Raw genomic sequence first — 18,496 nt, 5'->3', positions numbered from 1 at the left:
ATTGGGGATGATCAGCCATGATCACATTGAATGGCGGTGCTGGCTCGAAGGGCTGAATGGCCTACTCCTGCACCTATTGTCTATTGCCTCCCCATTATTCTTGTTCTTGTTCTATGTTCACATCACCCTCTTGTGCAACCCCAAGATATTAGCAGGGCATTTTATTTATAGTACAAAATCACCCGTCCACAGTAGCCCAAACACTCCAATACATCAAGGCCGATTAAATATTTGCCAGTCAGTTTGTAATAGTGTTGAATCAAAAGTTGAATTTGGCATTCTCAAGAAGGGAAAATGAGAGGGGGGGGGGGGGTGGAGGGAAGTGGGGGGGGAATGGGGGGGAGGGAGATGAGAAATTTATTGCAGGCTCACATCTGTCTCAGTGTCACGCCAGCCAGATGATTTATGCAGGTTACAGAACCCACCAAAAATGTGCCCCATTTCCAGCCCCCCCCCCATTTTGTGGTGCATCAATGGTGGAATAAACAAAAATCCTGTGGGTACCACAAAAATGAAACTGGCTGTTTCAAAGGTATATTTGTGATATTCCGCTATATCTAGGCACGTCTCCAATGTAAATTAATAACCTGCTCACTCCCAGGAGAAAGAGAGAAAATGTCCATTCATCCACTTCATTGCGTGGGGACCTGACATCATATGGGGAACAGCCGTGCTAAATGAACCTGTGCTGCCTCATTGGTTTCACCATAGAGTCTTACAGTGTGGAAACAGGCCCTTCAGCCCATCTTGCCCACACCAGCCAACATGTCCCAGCTACACTAGTCCCACCTGCCTGCATTTGGCCCATATCTCTCTAAACCTATCCTATCCATGTACCTATCTAAATGTTTCTTAAACGTTGCGATAGCACCTGCCTCATGTATCTCCTCCGGCACCTCGCTCCATATATCTACCATCCTTTGCATGAAATAGTTACCCCTCAGATTCTTATTACAACTTTCCCGCCCCACCTTAAGTCTATGTCCTCTGATTCTCCATTCACCTACTCTGGGCAAGAGACCGCCCGTCTACCCGATCTATTCCTCTCAAGATATTATACACCTCTAAAAGATCACCTCTCCTCCTCCTGAACTCTGAACTAGGAATAGAGTCCTAGCCTGGCCAACCTCTCTCTATAGCTCAGGCCCTCGAGTCATGGCAATATCTCCGTAACTCTTCTCTGCAGCCTTTACAGCTTGTCAACATCCTTCCTATAACATGGTGCCCAAAACTGAACATAATACTCTAAATTAAACAAAGAATAGCAAATGCTGGTCACAAACCGAAATGTCACCTATCCATGTCCTCCAGAGGTGCTGCCTGACCCGCTGAGTTACTCCAGCACTCTGTGAAACGTCACCTATCCATGTTCTCCAGAGATGCTGCCTGACCCGCTGTGTTACTCCAGCACTCTGTGAAACGTCACCTATCCATGTTCTCCAGAGATGCTGCCTGACCGGCTGAGTTACTCCAGCACTCTGTGAAATGTCACATATCCATGTTCTCCACAGATGCTGCCTGACCCGCTGAGTGACTCCAGCACTTTGTGACCATTTTTTTGTTGCCTTAGTGACCTTAGAGGCAGATCAAGAGTATTTCTAATCCACATTTCTCAAAGAATGCTTTGGCTTGAGTAGCTTACAACCTAACGATATGAACATTGAATTTTGGCAATTTTAGGTAACTAATCTGCAGGCCATCCCTTTATCCCTCGCCTTTTTGCCCATGTCCCACCTAGACGCAAACATTTCCCCCTCCCCTTCCTGTGCTGTTGAGTTACTCCAGCATTTTGTGTCCATCTTCGGTGTAAACCAGCATCTGCAGTTTCTTCCCGCACAATGAATCCCCTAACATTCTGTGGATAGAACAATCTGTATATTCAAAGTTTAGTTTAAAACTAATAGATTTAAAAACCAAATGAACTCGCCCAACAAACCTCTCTGCCTCTTCTGAATTTGCCACTCACATTCTCTGATACACGTGATGAGGAGAATGTAGAGTATAATGCTCTGTTACGTTACAAATAATGAACTAACACACTCAGGGTTTTCATCCAAAGACATTGGGAACTCGGCAAGTCCCGGTGAGACATAGGCAGCACAAGGTCCTGGTGAGCCGCGGCCACAGGGCAACGGTAGGCCTGTCTCACCGGCTGTGGAACCGGGGGAGGTAAGGACCTGTCCCACATAGGCAATTTTTTATGCAACTGTGGCGACTGTCACTGTCACGGCAAGACGCCGGAAATGCACCCACCCCACGTCAATGTCCACGACAAGCCACCACCTAGTCGACGTCAACCTACGACAAGCTACGTCAACCGGCGACAAAATTCCTCAAGACTCAGGACGTCCACCTACGACCACACCTACGGACACCTACGACCACACCTTTCCGGTGGGCAGCGCGACTCTGGTCAGCAGCGGCCTCTGCAGTCTGTCCGCGTTTTATTATTTTTTGTCTGTGTTTTTATGTAGTTTTTGTTATTTTTTGTTGGGGTGTGTGTGTGTGTGGGGGGGGCGGGGAAACCTTTTAAATCTCTCCCTGCACGGGAGACCCGACCTTTTCTCGTCGGGTTTCCGTTGTCGTTGGGGCCGCAACGAGGAGCGGCCTCCAACAGGAAGAGACCGGGGACTCTGGTGCTACGACTCACCGTCACCGTCGCGGGGCTGGCCGAGTCCGGAGCGGGTGGAGCGGTGGAGGAGCGCTGCTGCTGCTGCGGCCCGACCGGAGAGCCGAGGGCTGCGGCCCGATCGGTGGCTTCAACGGCAGGTCTGTGGACGACGGCACCGGAAGCCCGCGGGTCCCTGGAGGGAGACCGCTTTTCAGGGCTCTCACAACGGCGACTTCCCCCGCCCGAGTTGCGGGGTTGAAGAGCTCCTGGAGCGGGGCCTACATCACTGCCCCGCGCGGCTTGGAATGGCCGCGGGACTCTGCGAGCGCACGCCGGGGGCTCTAACACCAAGACCCGGTGTGCGACCTTGCATCACCCTGGAGGCAGACAACTGCCCCGCGTTTTTGCTTTTAATGGCCGCGCGCACTGGAGCCGGGGCCTCTACCACATCGCGCGGCTTGGAATGGCCGCGGGACTCTTGCGCACGCCGGGGGCTTTACCATGGCCGACAATCGCCATCGCCAGCCCGGGGGCTTTGACATTGACTCTGACATGGGGGGGGGGGGGGGGGGGAGTGCAGGGGAGAGATACGTTTATTTGGCCTTCCATCACAGCGATGTGATGGATGTTTATGTAAATTATGTTGTGTCTTGGGTCTATTTGTTTGTAATGTATGGCTGCAGAAACGGCATTTCGTTTGGACCTCAAGGGGTCCAAATGACAATTAAATGTATTTATTATTATTATATTATTATTATTATTACCTTCGGTAACCTACGACCACACCTACGACACCCGAAGTCAACCTACCTCCAACCAGCGACAAGCTATGACAAGCTAAGACCCTGTCGGCGACAAATGAAGACAACTGAAGTCTTCTCTTGACGCAGGAGCTGTCGCTGGTTGACGTAGGATGACGTAGGTCGCCAATGGAATTCACCGAGGTCATGACCCGGCGACAAATAACGTCACCTGGGCGACAACCTACGACGGAAGACAGGCAACGTCAAGCCCACTGTCAGCAAGAGGTTTTGAACATCTCAAAATCCAGCGGTGACAAGAAATAAGTAACGACACTCGAGGGGGCCGCTCACGACAATACAGGCGTCACCCCGCATCAATGTGGAGAAAGCCTATTTTTCTTCGCTCCATAGATGCTGCTGCACCCAGCACTTTTGTCTACCTTCGACTTTCCAGCATCTGCAGTTCCTTCTTAAACAAGTTTTCTACATGGTTTGAAGCACTCTGAGTGAAGCTCAAACAGTAACCTGGCAATTGGGCTTGAACAATGCAACGCTCTCGAACTGTAAGTAAATTAGACCTCAGTGAAAGCACTTTATTTGAACTGAAAGAAAAACACTAAAACAAAATGGAAAAGTCATATGACCACAATTAGTGTATCCCCCATAAATATTATTGCATGATCAATTCTGGGCCAGGCAAAATACTTCAATTAACACAGATATTGCGAAAAATATGGATAGGGCAGGTTTTGAGAGATATGGGCAGGTGGGACTAGAGTAGATGGGGCATCTTGGTCAGCATGTTCAATTTTGGCCAGAGTGCCTGTTTCAATGCTGTATGAGTCTTATCACAAACAGTAAACAAATATTTGACATGCTGGTTTTGGATGATAGTGCAGTTTCATGGCCATTTTTCTGACAGCACCATTGTGTGAAAGGATACATTTAGAAGATGTATCTTTCACACAATGGTGCGGTAATAAAGATGGCCCTGAATTCTCAGTGACTTGTCTGAACAAGATTTGCTGGCTGTACAATAAGAAAGATTTGACAGCAGTGCAAATTTTATAATGTAAAATGTTTCGATAGTACCTGTCTCAGACCCCACCTCCTCCCAGCAGCTCGTTCCACAACCTTTGTGTGTAAAGGGGGTACTCTTCAGGTCCACCTCTCTGTCTCCCACCCCCCCCCCCCCCCCCCGCCCGGGTCCCATCTCCCCCCCTCCCCCCCCCACCCCGCACCTTAAACCTATGTCTTCTCATCCATGATTCCCCTACTCTGGGTAAGAGACTCGGTCTAGTCCTCTCATGAATATGTCTCCTAACTCATGAAAGTATAAAACAAACCCATGATGCCAAATCATAAAACCTAATGTTGCTCTGGTAAAACCTGCTAGTTCACATTTGTTTCTAAAAACCAACACTACTTCCTAGTATTATAAAATATTATAAACATCAAGGTGTTCTTTGTTCAAGGTGTTCTTGGTTCAAGGAGTTCAACCAGTTTCCTCTATTTACATCAAAAAAGTCATCGGATAAGATAACAGTGGCACAATTTACTCATGTTCTAGTCTGGCTTGAAAACTCTGAAACTCCTTTCCAAAGTGTTATAATAGTTTCGACATACAGCATGGAAACAGGCCCTTCGGCCCTCCAAATCCACTCCTTATGCATTAGGAACATTTTCACAGAGGCCAATTAAGCTCCAAACCCGCACGTCTACGGGATGTGCGAACCCGCACGATCACAGGGAGAACATGCAAACTCCACACAGACAGCACCAGAGGTGAGGATCGAACCTCGGTCTCTGTAACGCAGCAGCTCCACCAGTTGCACCACTGTGCCACCAGTTTTTAGTTTTAAATGTTTACTAGACCAAGGGCAGACCCGTTGGGTCTGCTCCCCCAACGCAGCCGTTCCCTACCCGTAGCCCCCACGGGAGACGTGGTCCTCCAACTCAAGCGGCTCAGGAATGAGCAGTGCGGCTGGTTTTAAATGGCGTCTTTGAGGCGAGATGCGGGCGCCAGCAGCCGTTATGGTCGCTGGCCAGCAGGAGGCGACAAAATGAGTGAGTTGGGGGGAGAGAAGGATTTAATGAAAAATGTGGACATAAACATAACGAAATCTAATGAGGAGTGGATAGTTGGAATGAAAAGTGAAATGTCTACCCAAATGGCTGCTTCTATGGGTGAGAAGCCAGTTTATTTTTGAAATATTGGGGGGTGGGGGGGGGAGGGAGAAGGATTTGATTAAAAACGTGTACTTAAATACGACGAAATGTAATGAGGAGCGGATACATAGAAAGAAAAGTGAAATCTCTACCGAAATGGAAAAGATCTCGGCGATTGTGCGTCTGGATTCGGCGTGGCAAGGAATCAAAGGAAGAAATGCAGCCGGCAGCCGTACATGTAAATGGATCCATTCCGATTGGACATCTGCGAGCATCGGCCATTCCGATTGGACATCTGCGAGCATTGGGCATTGTGACATCACACGATGGAACAAATCCAAAGGCAGAAAGGCAGCTGGACCGCAGCCGGTCGGATGGCACGAGAGATAGATAGACAGACAGACAGACAGACAGACAAACAGACAGACAGACGACAGACAGACAGACAGACAGACAGACAGACAGATAGACAGATAGATGTAAAGTGTGGAATTCACAAAACCAAAGCTATGAGAATGAAAATTCTAAATGTAGACAGCTAGTAAAATAAGTGTATAAACTGTACAACTTTGAGTTGAAGGGGCAGTTTCTGTAATGTATTATTCTACATAGAAACATAGAACCATAGAAAATAGGTGCAGGAGTAGGCCATTCTGCCCTTCGAGCCAGCACCACCATTCAATATGATCATGGCTGATCAACCTAAATCAGTGCCCCATTCCTGTTTTTTCCTTCATATCCTTTGATTCCGTTAGCCCCAAGAACTAAATCTAACTCTCACATGAAAACAACCAGTGAATTGGCCTCCACTGCCATCTGTGGCAGGGAATTCCACAGATTCACAACTCTCTGGGTGAAAATGTTTTTCCTCATCTTAGTCAGAAATGACCCACCCCTTATTCTTCAGAAGGAACTGCAGATGCTGAAAAAATCGAAGGTAGACAAAAATGCTGGAGAAACTCTTGACTCCGGACTCCAGAACCAGGGTCTCGACACAAAACATCACCCATTCCTTCTCTCCAGAGATGCTGCCTGACCCGCTGAGTAGTCCAGCATTTTATGTCTATCTTCAGTGTTAAACCAGCATCTGCAGTTCCTTCCTTTCTATCGCTGAAAGAAAAGATAAGAGATGTTCCACAGCATTTTGTCTCAAGAATCTTGTGTTTTCCAAATAAATATTTTATGAAGCAAATAGTGTTTTCCTTAAGTACCTGCAGATTCAGTATATAGATTTAGTTTAGTCGATTATTGCCACGTGTACCAAGGTACAGTGAAAAGCTTTTAAATTGCACGCTATCCAGTCAGCAAAAACATTATACGGGTATTAGTGTGGGTGTCAGGGGTTCTGGGGAAAAGGCAGGAGAATGGGGTTGAGAGAGAAAGATAGATAGATTAGCCATGATTGAATGGCGGAGTAGACCTGATGGGCCGAGAGACTCATCCAGAGAATTGTGAATCTGTGGAATTATCTGCCTCAGAAGGAAGTGGAGGCCAATTCTCTGGATGCTTTCAAGAGAGAGTTAGTTAGAGCTCTTAAAAATAGCGGAGTATAAGGCAGGAACGGGGGTACTGAATGTGGATGATCAGCCATGATCAATCACAGTAAATGGCGGTCGGTGCTGGCTCGAAGGGCCGAATGGCCTCCTCCTGCACCTATTGTCTATTGTCCATTGAATGGCCCAATTCTGCTCGTATAACTTATGAATAATCAAACTATGCATGATTACAATCAGGCGGTCCACGGCGTACAGATATAGGTTTGGAAGGGAGGTTTGTTTGCGCGATGGTCTGGGCTACATCCACAACTCTCTGCAATTCCTACACAACAAAGAGCTTGGTGTTGACAGGCAACCCCTCCCGACTCCCCCTCTCTTGCAGTGAAAGGCCTGTCCCACTTGGGCGGCTGCCGGCATCATTGACTGACGTATCAGGTCACCGAAAAATACACGGCGTGATGGCGTATGACGTGGCGTGATGTGGCTGTGACGTGGCGTGATGACGTATGACGTGGCGTGATGATGTATGACGCAGCGTGATGACGTATTGACACGTGGTGTTTTTTCAAGTGTCACAACATTTCTTTTGTCGCCGCTGGATTTTGAAATGTTCAAAATCTTTTGGCGGCACTGATATGCCGCTGGCAAAATCGCCAGGTGGGACAGGCCCTTTAGAGGTGCATTTGCTCTCCTCGTGAGCTCATTGCACCAGTGTAAACTGTGGGTTGGATCCAGCATCACAACACCTACACAAGGCAAACTTAATCCTGCAATAAATGCATCAGCCGTGCTCCTTTGATCAGACAACACGGGAGCTAGAACAATGTTGAACTGTAAAATCAGACAGAGTATAAAATTAACTTCGCCCTGCTCCACAGAAGGGTCTCGGCCCAAAACGTCACCCATTCCTTCTCTCCAGAAATGCTGCCTGTCCCACTGAGTTACACCAGCATTTTGTGTCTATCTTTGGTGTAAACCAGCATCTGCAGTTCCTTCCTCCACACTCCACATTGTGTGGGTTAAAATTGCTCATCGTATCTGTGCATGCGGTTCAACCTGAAAGTCCACTTAAACATTGCTGGAAAATGACGTCAATCACAAATTGCATCTTATTTTATAGGCAGACAGTACAAAATGACCACACCAGTCAGAACCCAACTATTTAGGTCAATCCAATTTAGTTTGTTAGAAACATAGAAACATAGAAATTAGGTGCAGGAGTAGGCCATTCGGCCCTTCGAGCCTGCACCGCCATTCAATATGATCATGGCTGATCATCCAACTCAGTATCCCGTACCTGCCTTCTCTCCATACCCCTGATCCCCTAGCCACAAGGGCCACATCTAACTCCCTCTTAAATATAGCCAATGAACTGGCCTCAACTACTCTCTGTGGCAGAGAGTTCCAGAGATTCACCACTCTCTGCATGAAAAAAGTTCTTCTCATCTCGGTTTTAAAGGATTTCCCCTTTATCCTTAAGCTGTGACCCCTTGTCCTGGACTTCCCTAACATCGGGAACAATCTTCCTGCATCTAGCCTGTCCAACCCCTTAAGAATTTTGTAAGTTTCTATAAGATCCCCTCTCAATCTTCTAAATTCTAGAGATTATAAACCAAGTCTATCCAGTCTTTCTTCATAAGACAGTCCTGACATCCCAGGAATCAGTCTGGTGAACCGTCTCTGCACTCCCTCTATGGCAATAATGTCCTTCCTCAGATTTGAGATCCTCAGATAGAGATACAGCATGAAACAGGCTTTTTGGCCCAGTGAGTCCACACTGACCATCAACCCTTGTATTGGGAAGGGTGATTATAGAGTGATGGTTTGTATATATGACTAAGATACTGTATAGTATATGCAGGTTTCTTCTTTTATTTTTATTTTTTGTATGGCTTTGTAAATATTTGATTAGTGTTCAAATGTAAATAACTTGGTGTACATTTAGTGGCTGATGTACATACGGTGTACATATAGCTGCTAAATTTGTATAAGATAATTATAAGCAGTTGAATAAGGGGTGGGAATTAATAAGCTTTGGCTTCTTCCTGCTCCTTTTCGGACACATACGATTTCATTTATTTAGATATTGTTTTTGACACTTTATAAATATTTTTGTTTTGTTTTTTGTATGCTGTTTCACACTTGCTTTTTATTCTTATATTCTGTTCGAAATAAAGAATAAAATAAAGAAATAAATAAAACGCACATTCACACTAGTTTAGTTTAGCGTATTATTGTCACGTGTACCAAGGTACAGTTGAAATCTTTTTGTTGCGTGCTATCCAGTCAAGTCAATACACGATTACAGTCAAGCCATCTACAGTAAACAGAGAAAGGATAAATAGTGGGATGAGAGAGAGCGCAGAAGGGGAGGAGAAAGTAGGGACTACCTGAAATTAGAGAAGTCAATTTGAGTGCCGGATGGAAGTTAGTGGTGAAGCGGATGAAGTTAGTCAGTTGTGTGTGGGTGCAGGAGTCAGTACCAATGCAGTCGGCGATGTAGCGGAGGTAGAGGTCGGGGATGGCGCCCTGATACGTCTCGAACAAGGATTGTTCGACGTACCCTACAAAGAGGCAGGCATAGCTAGGGCCCATGCGCGTGCCCATAACTACGCCTTGTACTTGGAGGAAATGGAGGAGTCAAATGAAAAGTAATTAAGGGTAAGGACCAGCTTCTTGTTCGTGGCGTACCGTGGCCCCATCCCCAAACTCAACCTCCGTTACATCGACGACTGCATTGGTGCCACCTCCTGCACCCACACACAATGCACTGACTTCATCCATTTCACCGCTAACTTCCATCCGGCACTCAAATACACCTGGACCATTTCCGACACTTCCCTACCATTTCTTGACCTCACTATCTCCATCGCAGGTGATAGACTTCTGACTGACATCCACTATAAACCCACAGACTTCCATGGCTATCTGGACTACACTTCTTCCCACCCTGCTTCCTGTAAGGACTTCATCCCCTACTCCCAATTCCTCCGTCTACACCGCATCTGCTCCACGGATGAGGCGTTCCACACCAGGGCATCAGAGGTTTCCTCATTCTTCAGGGAACGGGGGATCCCCTCTTCGACTATAGATGAGGCTCTCACCAGGGTCTCTTCTATACCCCGTGACTCTGCTCTCACTCCCCATCCCCCACTCGTAACAAGGGTAGAGTCTCCCTTGTCCTCACCTTCCACCCTACCAGCCGTCACATACAACAAATAATCCTCCAACATTTTCGCTGCCTTCAACGTGACCCCACCACTTGCCACATCTTCCCATCTCCTCCCGTCTGCTTTCTGCAGAGACCGCTCCCTCCGTAACTCCCTGGTCAATTTGTCTCTTCCCACCCAAACCACCCCCACCCCGGGCACTTTCCCTTTCAACTGCAGGAAATGCTACACTTGTCGCTTTACCTCCCCCCTTGACTCCATTCAAGGACCCAAGCAATCGTTCCAGGTGTGACAGAGGTCCACCTGCACCTCCTCCAACCTCATCTATTGCATCCGCTGCTCTAGATGTCAGCTGCTCTACATCGGTGAGACCAAGCGCAGGCTTGGCGATCGTTTCACCGAACACCTCGACTCGGTTCGCAATAACCAACCTGATCTCCCGGTGGCTCAGCACTTCAACTCCACCTCCCATTCCCAATCTGACCTTTCTGTCCTGGGCCTCCTCCATGGCCAGATTGAGGCCCACCGGAAATTGGAGGAGCAGCAACTCATATTCCGCTTTTGGGGCAGTTTGCACCCCAGCGGTATGAACATCAACTTCTCTAATTTCAGGTAGTCCTTGCTTTCTCCTCCCCTACTCAGTTCTCCCGCAGCCCACTGTCTCCGCTTCTTCCTTTCTTCTTCCCACCCCCCACCTCCCCCACATCAGTCTAAAGTAGGGTTTCAAACCGAAACGTTGCCCATTTCCTTTGCTCCATAGATGCTGCCTCACCCGCTGAGTTTCTCCAGCATTTTTGTCTACCTTTGATTTTCCAGCATCTGCAGTTCCTACTTAAACAAAGCTAAATAGTAGAACATGTAGTGCAACTATTTAAAGATAGTTTAAAGGTCAATGAGGAAGATGGGAGACTACTCTCCAGCTGGTGAGAGGGCAGTTCAGTTGCCTGACAGCAGCCGAGAAAGAACTGTGCCTGAATCTGGAGGTGTGTATGTTCACACTTCTGTACTTCATGCCTGATGGAAGAAGGAAGGAGTGAGACTGGCCCTTGATTATGCTGGTGGCCTTAATCTTGAACCTTAATAGTCCTGTCCCACGGTACGAGTTCATTCCAAGAGCTCTCCTGAGTTTAAAAAAAATCAAACTCGTGGTAACCACGGAGAATGAATGTAGCGGGTACGTCAGAGCTCGGGGACGTCATTTAGCGGCTCGTAACGCTAACGGCAGGTACTCGGGAAGACTCGCTAACGGCAGGAAAGCACGGGAAGACTCGTGAAGATTTTTCAACATGTTGAAAAATGTCCACGAGCCCCGAGTACCGACGAGCGGCCATTACCGTAAATCTCCGAGTTCGAATCAGGGTAAACTCGGGAGAGCTCTTGGAATGAACTCGTACCGTGGGACATGGCTTTAAGAGAGTTTATTGTCAAGTGTCCCAGATAGGACAATGAAATTCTTGCTTCGCTACAGCACAACAGGCAGATTATAGCAGGCATGAATAAATACAGAACAGAACTGATCAGTGTGACTGTAAACCAATGAATATTTATATACACACATAAATAAACAGATGAAGTGCAATGGGCTATTAATGTTCAGTTTTGTTTGAGTTGAGTTTAATAGCCTGATGGCTGTGGGGAAGTAGCTATTCCTGAATCCGAATGTTGCAGATTTCAGGCTCCTGTACCTACCTGAAGGCAGCGGGGAAATGAGTGTGTGGCCAGGATGATGTGGGTCCGTGATGATGCTGCCAGCCTTTTTGAGGTAGCGACTGCAATAGATCACCTCGATGGTAGGGAGGTCAGAGCCGATGATGGACTGGGCAATGTTTACTACTTTTCCACTCCTGGGCGCTCACGTTGCCGAACCAAGCCACGATGCAACTGGTCAGTATGGTGTCGATGGAGTCAATGGCAGGGAGGTTGCTTTGCGTGATACTCCCACAACTCTATGCAATTCTATGTTAACCACTTTGGCATCCACTCCCGACACACTAGGGCAATTTCACAGAGGCCATTTCGGTATGCATATGAAATAGGAAAGGGCAAATTACTGGAGAGCTTATAGATGACAAACTGCAAACCAACGTGAAATGGATCTCACTTCCCCTCATCACCTACACGAGATTCATTAACTCCACGGTCACCACTTACCCTTCGTGACTTATGGTGGTATGAACAGGCAATGGTACCACCACTTTCACCTCCTCCTCTTCCCCAGGGCAGCCTTGGAGATAGACCAACTCAAGCTCTTTTGATCCCTTGTACGTCATACCTGTCCAATTCCTGGCTTCCAAAATAAAACACAAAAATTAGTTTGCTGACAAACGAGAAACGACGGATGCTGGAATCTTGAGTGAAACACAAGTGCTGGAGTCACTTAGCAAGTCAGGCACCATCTGCTGAGGGTATAAAGAAATGTCCCAACCCCAAATGTTGCCCGTCATATTTCCGCCACAGATGCTGCCTGACCGGCTGAGTTACTCCAGCACTTTGTGCTTTGCTTAAAAACATTCTATAAATCTTACCATAATATAAATACAATAATCGTCTTTTTGTATACATTGCAAATATTAAATCTACCTGCATTATTCAGCTTTAATGATGTTACACAAATCTAAATCTGGAAAGCAGCACGCATTACCAAGTGCCATTTCACCAGGGGGCTGATGCTGTTATTTTCTTGCTGGTGGAGGCTGCATGTGTGGAGTGGATGTGAAGAGGATGTTTCCACTAGTGGGAGAGTCTAGGACTAAAGGTCATAACCTTAGAATTAAAGGACATTCCTCAAGGAGATGACGAGGAATTTTGTTAGTCAGAGGATGGTGAATCTGTGGAATTCTTTGCCACAGAAGGCTGCGGAGGCCAAGTCAATGGATATTTTTAAGGCAGAGATAGATAGATTCTATACAGTGCGGGTGTCAGAAATTATGGGGAGAAGGCAGGAGAATGGGGTTAGAAGGGCGAGATAGATCAGCCATGATTGAATGGCGGAGTAGACTTGATGGGCCGAATGGCCTAATTCTACTCCTATTACTTATGTCCTTATGACCTTATGCTTGGGAAGCAGGAGAGGTTTTGAGACTCCCTGTCACAAAGTGCTGGAGTAACTCAGCAAGTCAGGCAGCATCTTTGGAGAACAGGATAGATGGCGTTTTGGGTCAGGACCCTTTTTCAGACCGATGTTAGTACAAGAGTCAGGAAGTCATGATGCAGTTTTATGGGGCATTTGTTAGTCCAATTGAATATTGGGGGTTTGTGTTGTTCTGGTCACCACAATACAGGAAAGACATGGAAGCTTTGGAAAAGGTGTACAGGAGGTTTACAGGAAGATGCTTGGATTAGTGGGTATGAGCTACAGGGAAAGGTTGACAGACATGGACAAAGGATGAGCAGAGGAGACCTGGAAGAATATATAAAATTATGGGAGCTATAGATTTAAGTGACTTTCAGATAGGCACATGTACGTGCGGAGAATGGAGTGATGTAGATCGTCCGGGTACTGGAGATTCGATTAACTTGGCATCTTTCCGGCATGGACATTATGGGCCGAAGGGCCTGTTCCTGTGCTGTACCATTCCGTGTTCTACGACATGTATCTGAATCGATGCAGTTCCCAAAACTGACAAGTGGCTTTAGAACACGAAGAATTATGCATCATTCAGTAGCAGTTTACAATCACCAAATAGATTAAATGGTCGGTTATTAAAACAGAAACAAGAATCTAGTTAAGTTATGACTTCTGAAGCCCAGAGGTGAAGCAGTGTTGAGTGCAAGAGTTACAGACAATTTGAGTTAGTCTCTCTCTTGGATGAGGTCATTGTTTTTTTACACCTGGATTTGATTCAATCTAAAAATCTATTCAACAAATGGTGGCACAGTGGCGCAGCGGTAGAGTTGCTGCCTTCCATCCTGACTACGGGCGCTGCCTGTCTGGAGTTTGTACGTTCTACCTGTGACCACGTGGGTTTTCTCCGGGTGCTCTGGCTTCCTCCCACATTCCAAAGACGTACAGGTTTGTAGGTTAATTAGCTTCTGTAAATTGCCCCTGGTGTGTACGATGCAAAACTGGGATAACAGACAACTAGTGTGAACGGGTGATCGATGGTCGGCATGGACCAGATAGGGACTTAGGGACTGTTTCCGCACGATATCGCTAAACTTAACCATCAGCTTGCCTCAGCTGAAGTTAGACACAAAATGCTGGAGTAACTGAGCGGGACAGGTATCATCTCTGGAGATAAGGAATGAATGATGTTTCGGGTCGAGAAGAAGGGTCTCGACCTAAAACGTCGCACATTCCTTCTCTCCAGAGATGCTGCTTGTCCCAGTTTTTGTGTCTATCTTCGGTTTAATAATAATAATAATAATAATATATTTTATTGTCATTGCACATAAGTGCAACGAGATTTGGGTTTGCAGCTTCCATCCGATGTCATAACTTAAACTAATAAAATAATAGATTTAGATATAGATACCCCGAGAAACATGGTTTGTAAAAAGAACATTACAACAGTAAAACTGTTCAAACAGACTAAAGTGCAGATGTGTCTGTGCAACCTGACCATCCGAGGGAGACAGTCCAGGGGGGATGGGGGGCATTCAGCAGGGCCGGTTCAGAGCCGCTATAGCTCTGGGAATGAAGCTGTTCCTGAGTCTGGAGGTTCGGGCGTAGAAGGCCTTGTAACGTCTGCCAGAGGGAAGTAGTTCGAACAGTCCATTACAAGGGTGTGAGGAGTCTTTATGGATGCTGACGGCCTTCCTGAGGCACCGTGTGTGGTAGATGCCCTCCAATGCTGGTAGCGGTGTCCCAATGATCTTCTGCGCTCTGCAGCATCTGCAGTTCCTTCCCACACAATTGGTCTCAGCTTCTGCTAACATAATCCTTCTCACCTCTTTAACAGGTAACATTACTCTCGACTTTCCTCTCATGCCTCTTTAATAGAACAGCATTGTGCTCTTTGTGTGACACTGAACATTAATCTCTATTTACATCAATGAAGAGAGCCTTTCTGGAGACCAGCAGTGGATAACAACAGAATATTTGTTACCCTAAAAAGTACATATAAAACAACAAAATAAACTGGGGTGCATTCTTACCTTCCACTAGGTCCAGGAAAACCAGAAATGCAGCGTAGACTTGTGAGCTATCTCCAATATTTAACGCCATCATCTCTACAAACTGAAAATAAAACCATGAATTATAAATTATAACATTTAAATTCAGCGTGTATCATTTCTTTAAAATATCTTTTTTGTAAAACAACGGGGAAAGCAAAATTTGACAGGAAAAAGTCCCCAGTGGTTTAGTTTAGAGATACAGAGTGGAAACAGGACTTTTGGCCCAGCAATCACCCGTACACTAGCTCTATGCTACATACAATTTACACCAGCCAATTAACCTACAAACCTGCATGTAGTCGCAATGTGGGAGGAAATCGGAGCACCCGGAGAAATCCATGTGGTGACAGGGAGAATGTACAAACCACAAAAAGACAGCACTCATAGTCATGATTAAGCCCGGGTATCTGGAGCTGTAAGGCAGCAACTCTACCGCTGTGCCACTACTAGGTACATTCAGCACATCCCTCACAATGACATGAGGTTTCGAGATACGGCATCGACCTATCCAACACTAACAATCTTCTAACCTGGTCATCTTGCTGGTCATCCCATTAGGTACTAGCATGAGATTACAACAACACAGAAATCTCTTCGAGTCTGCCCAATGTAACGGAAGTGTGTTCTCTCATTAGCCACAGGCCCAAACTCATAAAATTTGGCTTGGATTTGAATTAACAATGGAACAATATTTTGGCCCGCCTATATCGTTTGAGGAATAAAACCACAGCAACTTTAATTTTTATTGTGCCTTTTAAGGACGATTTTGAAATTAAAAGTGAAATCAAAAACAAACAGACATTATTACGAACATAAAAATATACTTCAATTTTCCCCTTCTAAATTCCAGATTTGGAATACTTATGCTAATTGTGGGGGAAGCAATGAAGAGAAAGAGCACAAGAGCATTTTATACCAACCATACGCTGTGTTACTCCAGCACTTTGTTTTGCTCAAGATTCTAGCATTTGCAGTTCCTTGTGACTCCAGACCTGGTTGATGTTTAGTTTAGCTTAGAGCTACGGTGCGGAAACAGTCCCTTTGGCACACCAAGTCCACGCCGACCAGTGATCACCCCGTACACTAGCACTATCCTGTATAATTGTGACAATTTACAATCTTTACTGAAGCCCAATTCGTCCACCAATCTAAACATCTTTGGAGTGTGGGAAATAATTAGAGCAACTGGGGAAAACCCATGGAGAATTTACAAACTCCGTACAGACAGCACATGTAGTCAGGATCAAACCCGGGTCTCTGGCGCTGTGAGGCAGCAACTCTACAGCTGCACCACTGTGCCCCCAAAAAATTAATGTTTCCCGAAGAGAAAATGTGAATTCCAATCTTCCCTATGAAGACCAGCATAGAAACATAAAAACATAGATAATAGGTGCAGGAGGAGGTCATTCGGCCCTTCGAGCCAGCACCACCATTCAATTCAATTCAATTCAATTCAATTCAATTCAATTTAATTGTCATTTGGACCCCTTGAGGTCCAAACGAAATGCCGTTTCTGCAGCCATACATTACAAACAAATAGACCCAAGACACAACGTAATTTACATTTTACATAAACATCCATCCCATCGCTGTGATGGAAGGCCAAAAAAACTTATCTCTCCACTGCACTGTCCCCCCCCCCATGTCAGAGTCAAAGTCAAAGCCCCCGGCTGGCGATGGCGATTGTCCCGCGGCCATTAAAGCCACGCCGGGTGATTCAATGTGATCATGGCTGATCGTCCCCTATCAATAACCCGTGCCTGCCTTCTCTCCATATCCCTTGACTCCACTAGCCCCTAGAGCTCTATCTAACTCTCTCTTAAATCCATCCAGTGACTTGGCCTACACTACCCACTGTGGCAGGGAGTTCCACAAATTCACAACTCTCTGAGTGAAAAAGTTTTTTCTCACCTCAGTCTTGAATGGCCTTCCCTTTATTCTAAGACTGTGGCCCCTGGTTCTGGACTCGCCCAACATTGGGAACATTTTCCCTGCAATTAGCTTGTCCAGTCCTTTTATAATTTTATATGTTTCTATAAGATCTCCCCCTCATCCTTCTAAAATGGAGGAAAGTGATGGCTGCAACGGACACCAGCACTGTGTTTGTTCCAAGCTTGACGCAGGTCTCCACAAGACCAGGATTTATTGACCCAAAGGTTGCTGGATACTGTGGACCCCAAGGTTTTCCGCACTCCCCACCAACCAGAGCTTAGCAGTTGTCCAAAATGGAATGCAAAAATATTGAATAGCAACGTCAAAACTAGATGAGGGGGACAGGGTGGGTGGACAGGTGTGGCCTGAGGGATGATAGGGTTTAAGTAGGTGTGGGAGGAGATGATTGTAGGGGAAAGTGCATGACAACTCGTGGAGGGGGGGGGGTAGATGTTGGGGATAAAGGCGAGAGTATTTGCAGGAGATACTTGGGGCGGTAAGTCAGAGGAGGAATTGATGCTGGAGGCAGGTCATTGAGTCAGATACAGCGTGGAAACAGGTCCTTTAGCTCAATTTGCCCACAACGGCCAACATGCCCCATGCACACTAGTCCCACCGCATTTGGTCCATATCCCTCCAAACCTGTCCTATCCATGCAGTTGTCTACCTGTTCCTTAAACACTGGGATAGTCCCTGCCTCAACTACCTCCTCTGGCCCTCGATTCACCTACTCTGGGCACGAGGTTCTATGCATTTAGTATTTCTGATCTAGTATTCCTCTCATGATTTTATACACGTGTTTGGGGAGGAAGAACATGGTGTGACGTTGGTTCGATGTGGCATTAAGGGGACAGGGGATGATAACTAATGGGAGGGGGCTGATGTGTGATAATTTATACCCTTCCTGGAGAGGGCATCTTGTGGAAGTTGTGCCAGGGAGAGTGTGTGTGTGTGGTGGGGGAGGGGGAGAGAATGACAATCACGCAATGTGCTGGAGTCATGTACAGGAGAATGACGATGAGAGAAGCGGGTTGATGTGGGGGAATGAGGAGTGATGATTTACAGGTCAGGAGTTCATGTTAAGGGTGATTGATGATCCAGGGAGAGGTGACACCAGGGAGGGAGGGGATGAGGTTGATGGGAGAGAGAGATAGAGGCCCTCTTGCGGTGAGGTGGTATTGGAGGAATGCGGGTGATGTGTGGGGACAGGTAAGTGGATGGAGGGAAGAGGATAGTGGATGGAGGGGAGAGGATAGT

At 46.5% G+C, this 18,496-nt stretch overlaps 1 protein-coding gene across 1 annotated transcript in view; it reads right to left on the bottom strand.

Annotated features, from left to right (window-relative positions):
• tsen15 (TSEN15 tRNA splicing endonuclease subunit) overlaps nt 1-18,496 on the bottom strand; it is a 45,280-nt gene that overhangs the window by 21,493 nt on the left and 5,291 nt on the right. Inside the window, exons 2-3 of the mRNA XM_055642430.1 lie at nt 15,287-15,368; nt 12,341-12,476 (exon numbers count right to left, since the gene is read on the bottom strand). Coding sequence (XP_055498405.1) covers nt 12,341-12,476; nt 15,287-15,368 — 218 coding nt within the window. The remainder of the gene's footprint in view (nt 1-12,340; nt 12,477-15,286; nt 15,369-18,496) is intronic.

The sequence above is a fragment of the Leucoraja erinacea genome, chromosome 10 (genome assembly GCF_028641065.1).
Source record: "Leucoraja erinacea ecotype New England chromosome 10, Leri_hhj_1, whole genome shotgun sequence".
In the NCBI taxonomy this organism is placed as follows: domain Eukaryota; kingdom Metazoa; phylum Chordata; class Chondrichthyes; order Rajiformes; family Rajidae; genus Leucoraja; species Leucoraja erinaceus.
Note: the sequence above shows the minus strand (reverse complement) of the source record. Positions and strands in the feature narration are given on the sequence as shown.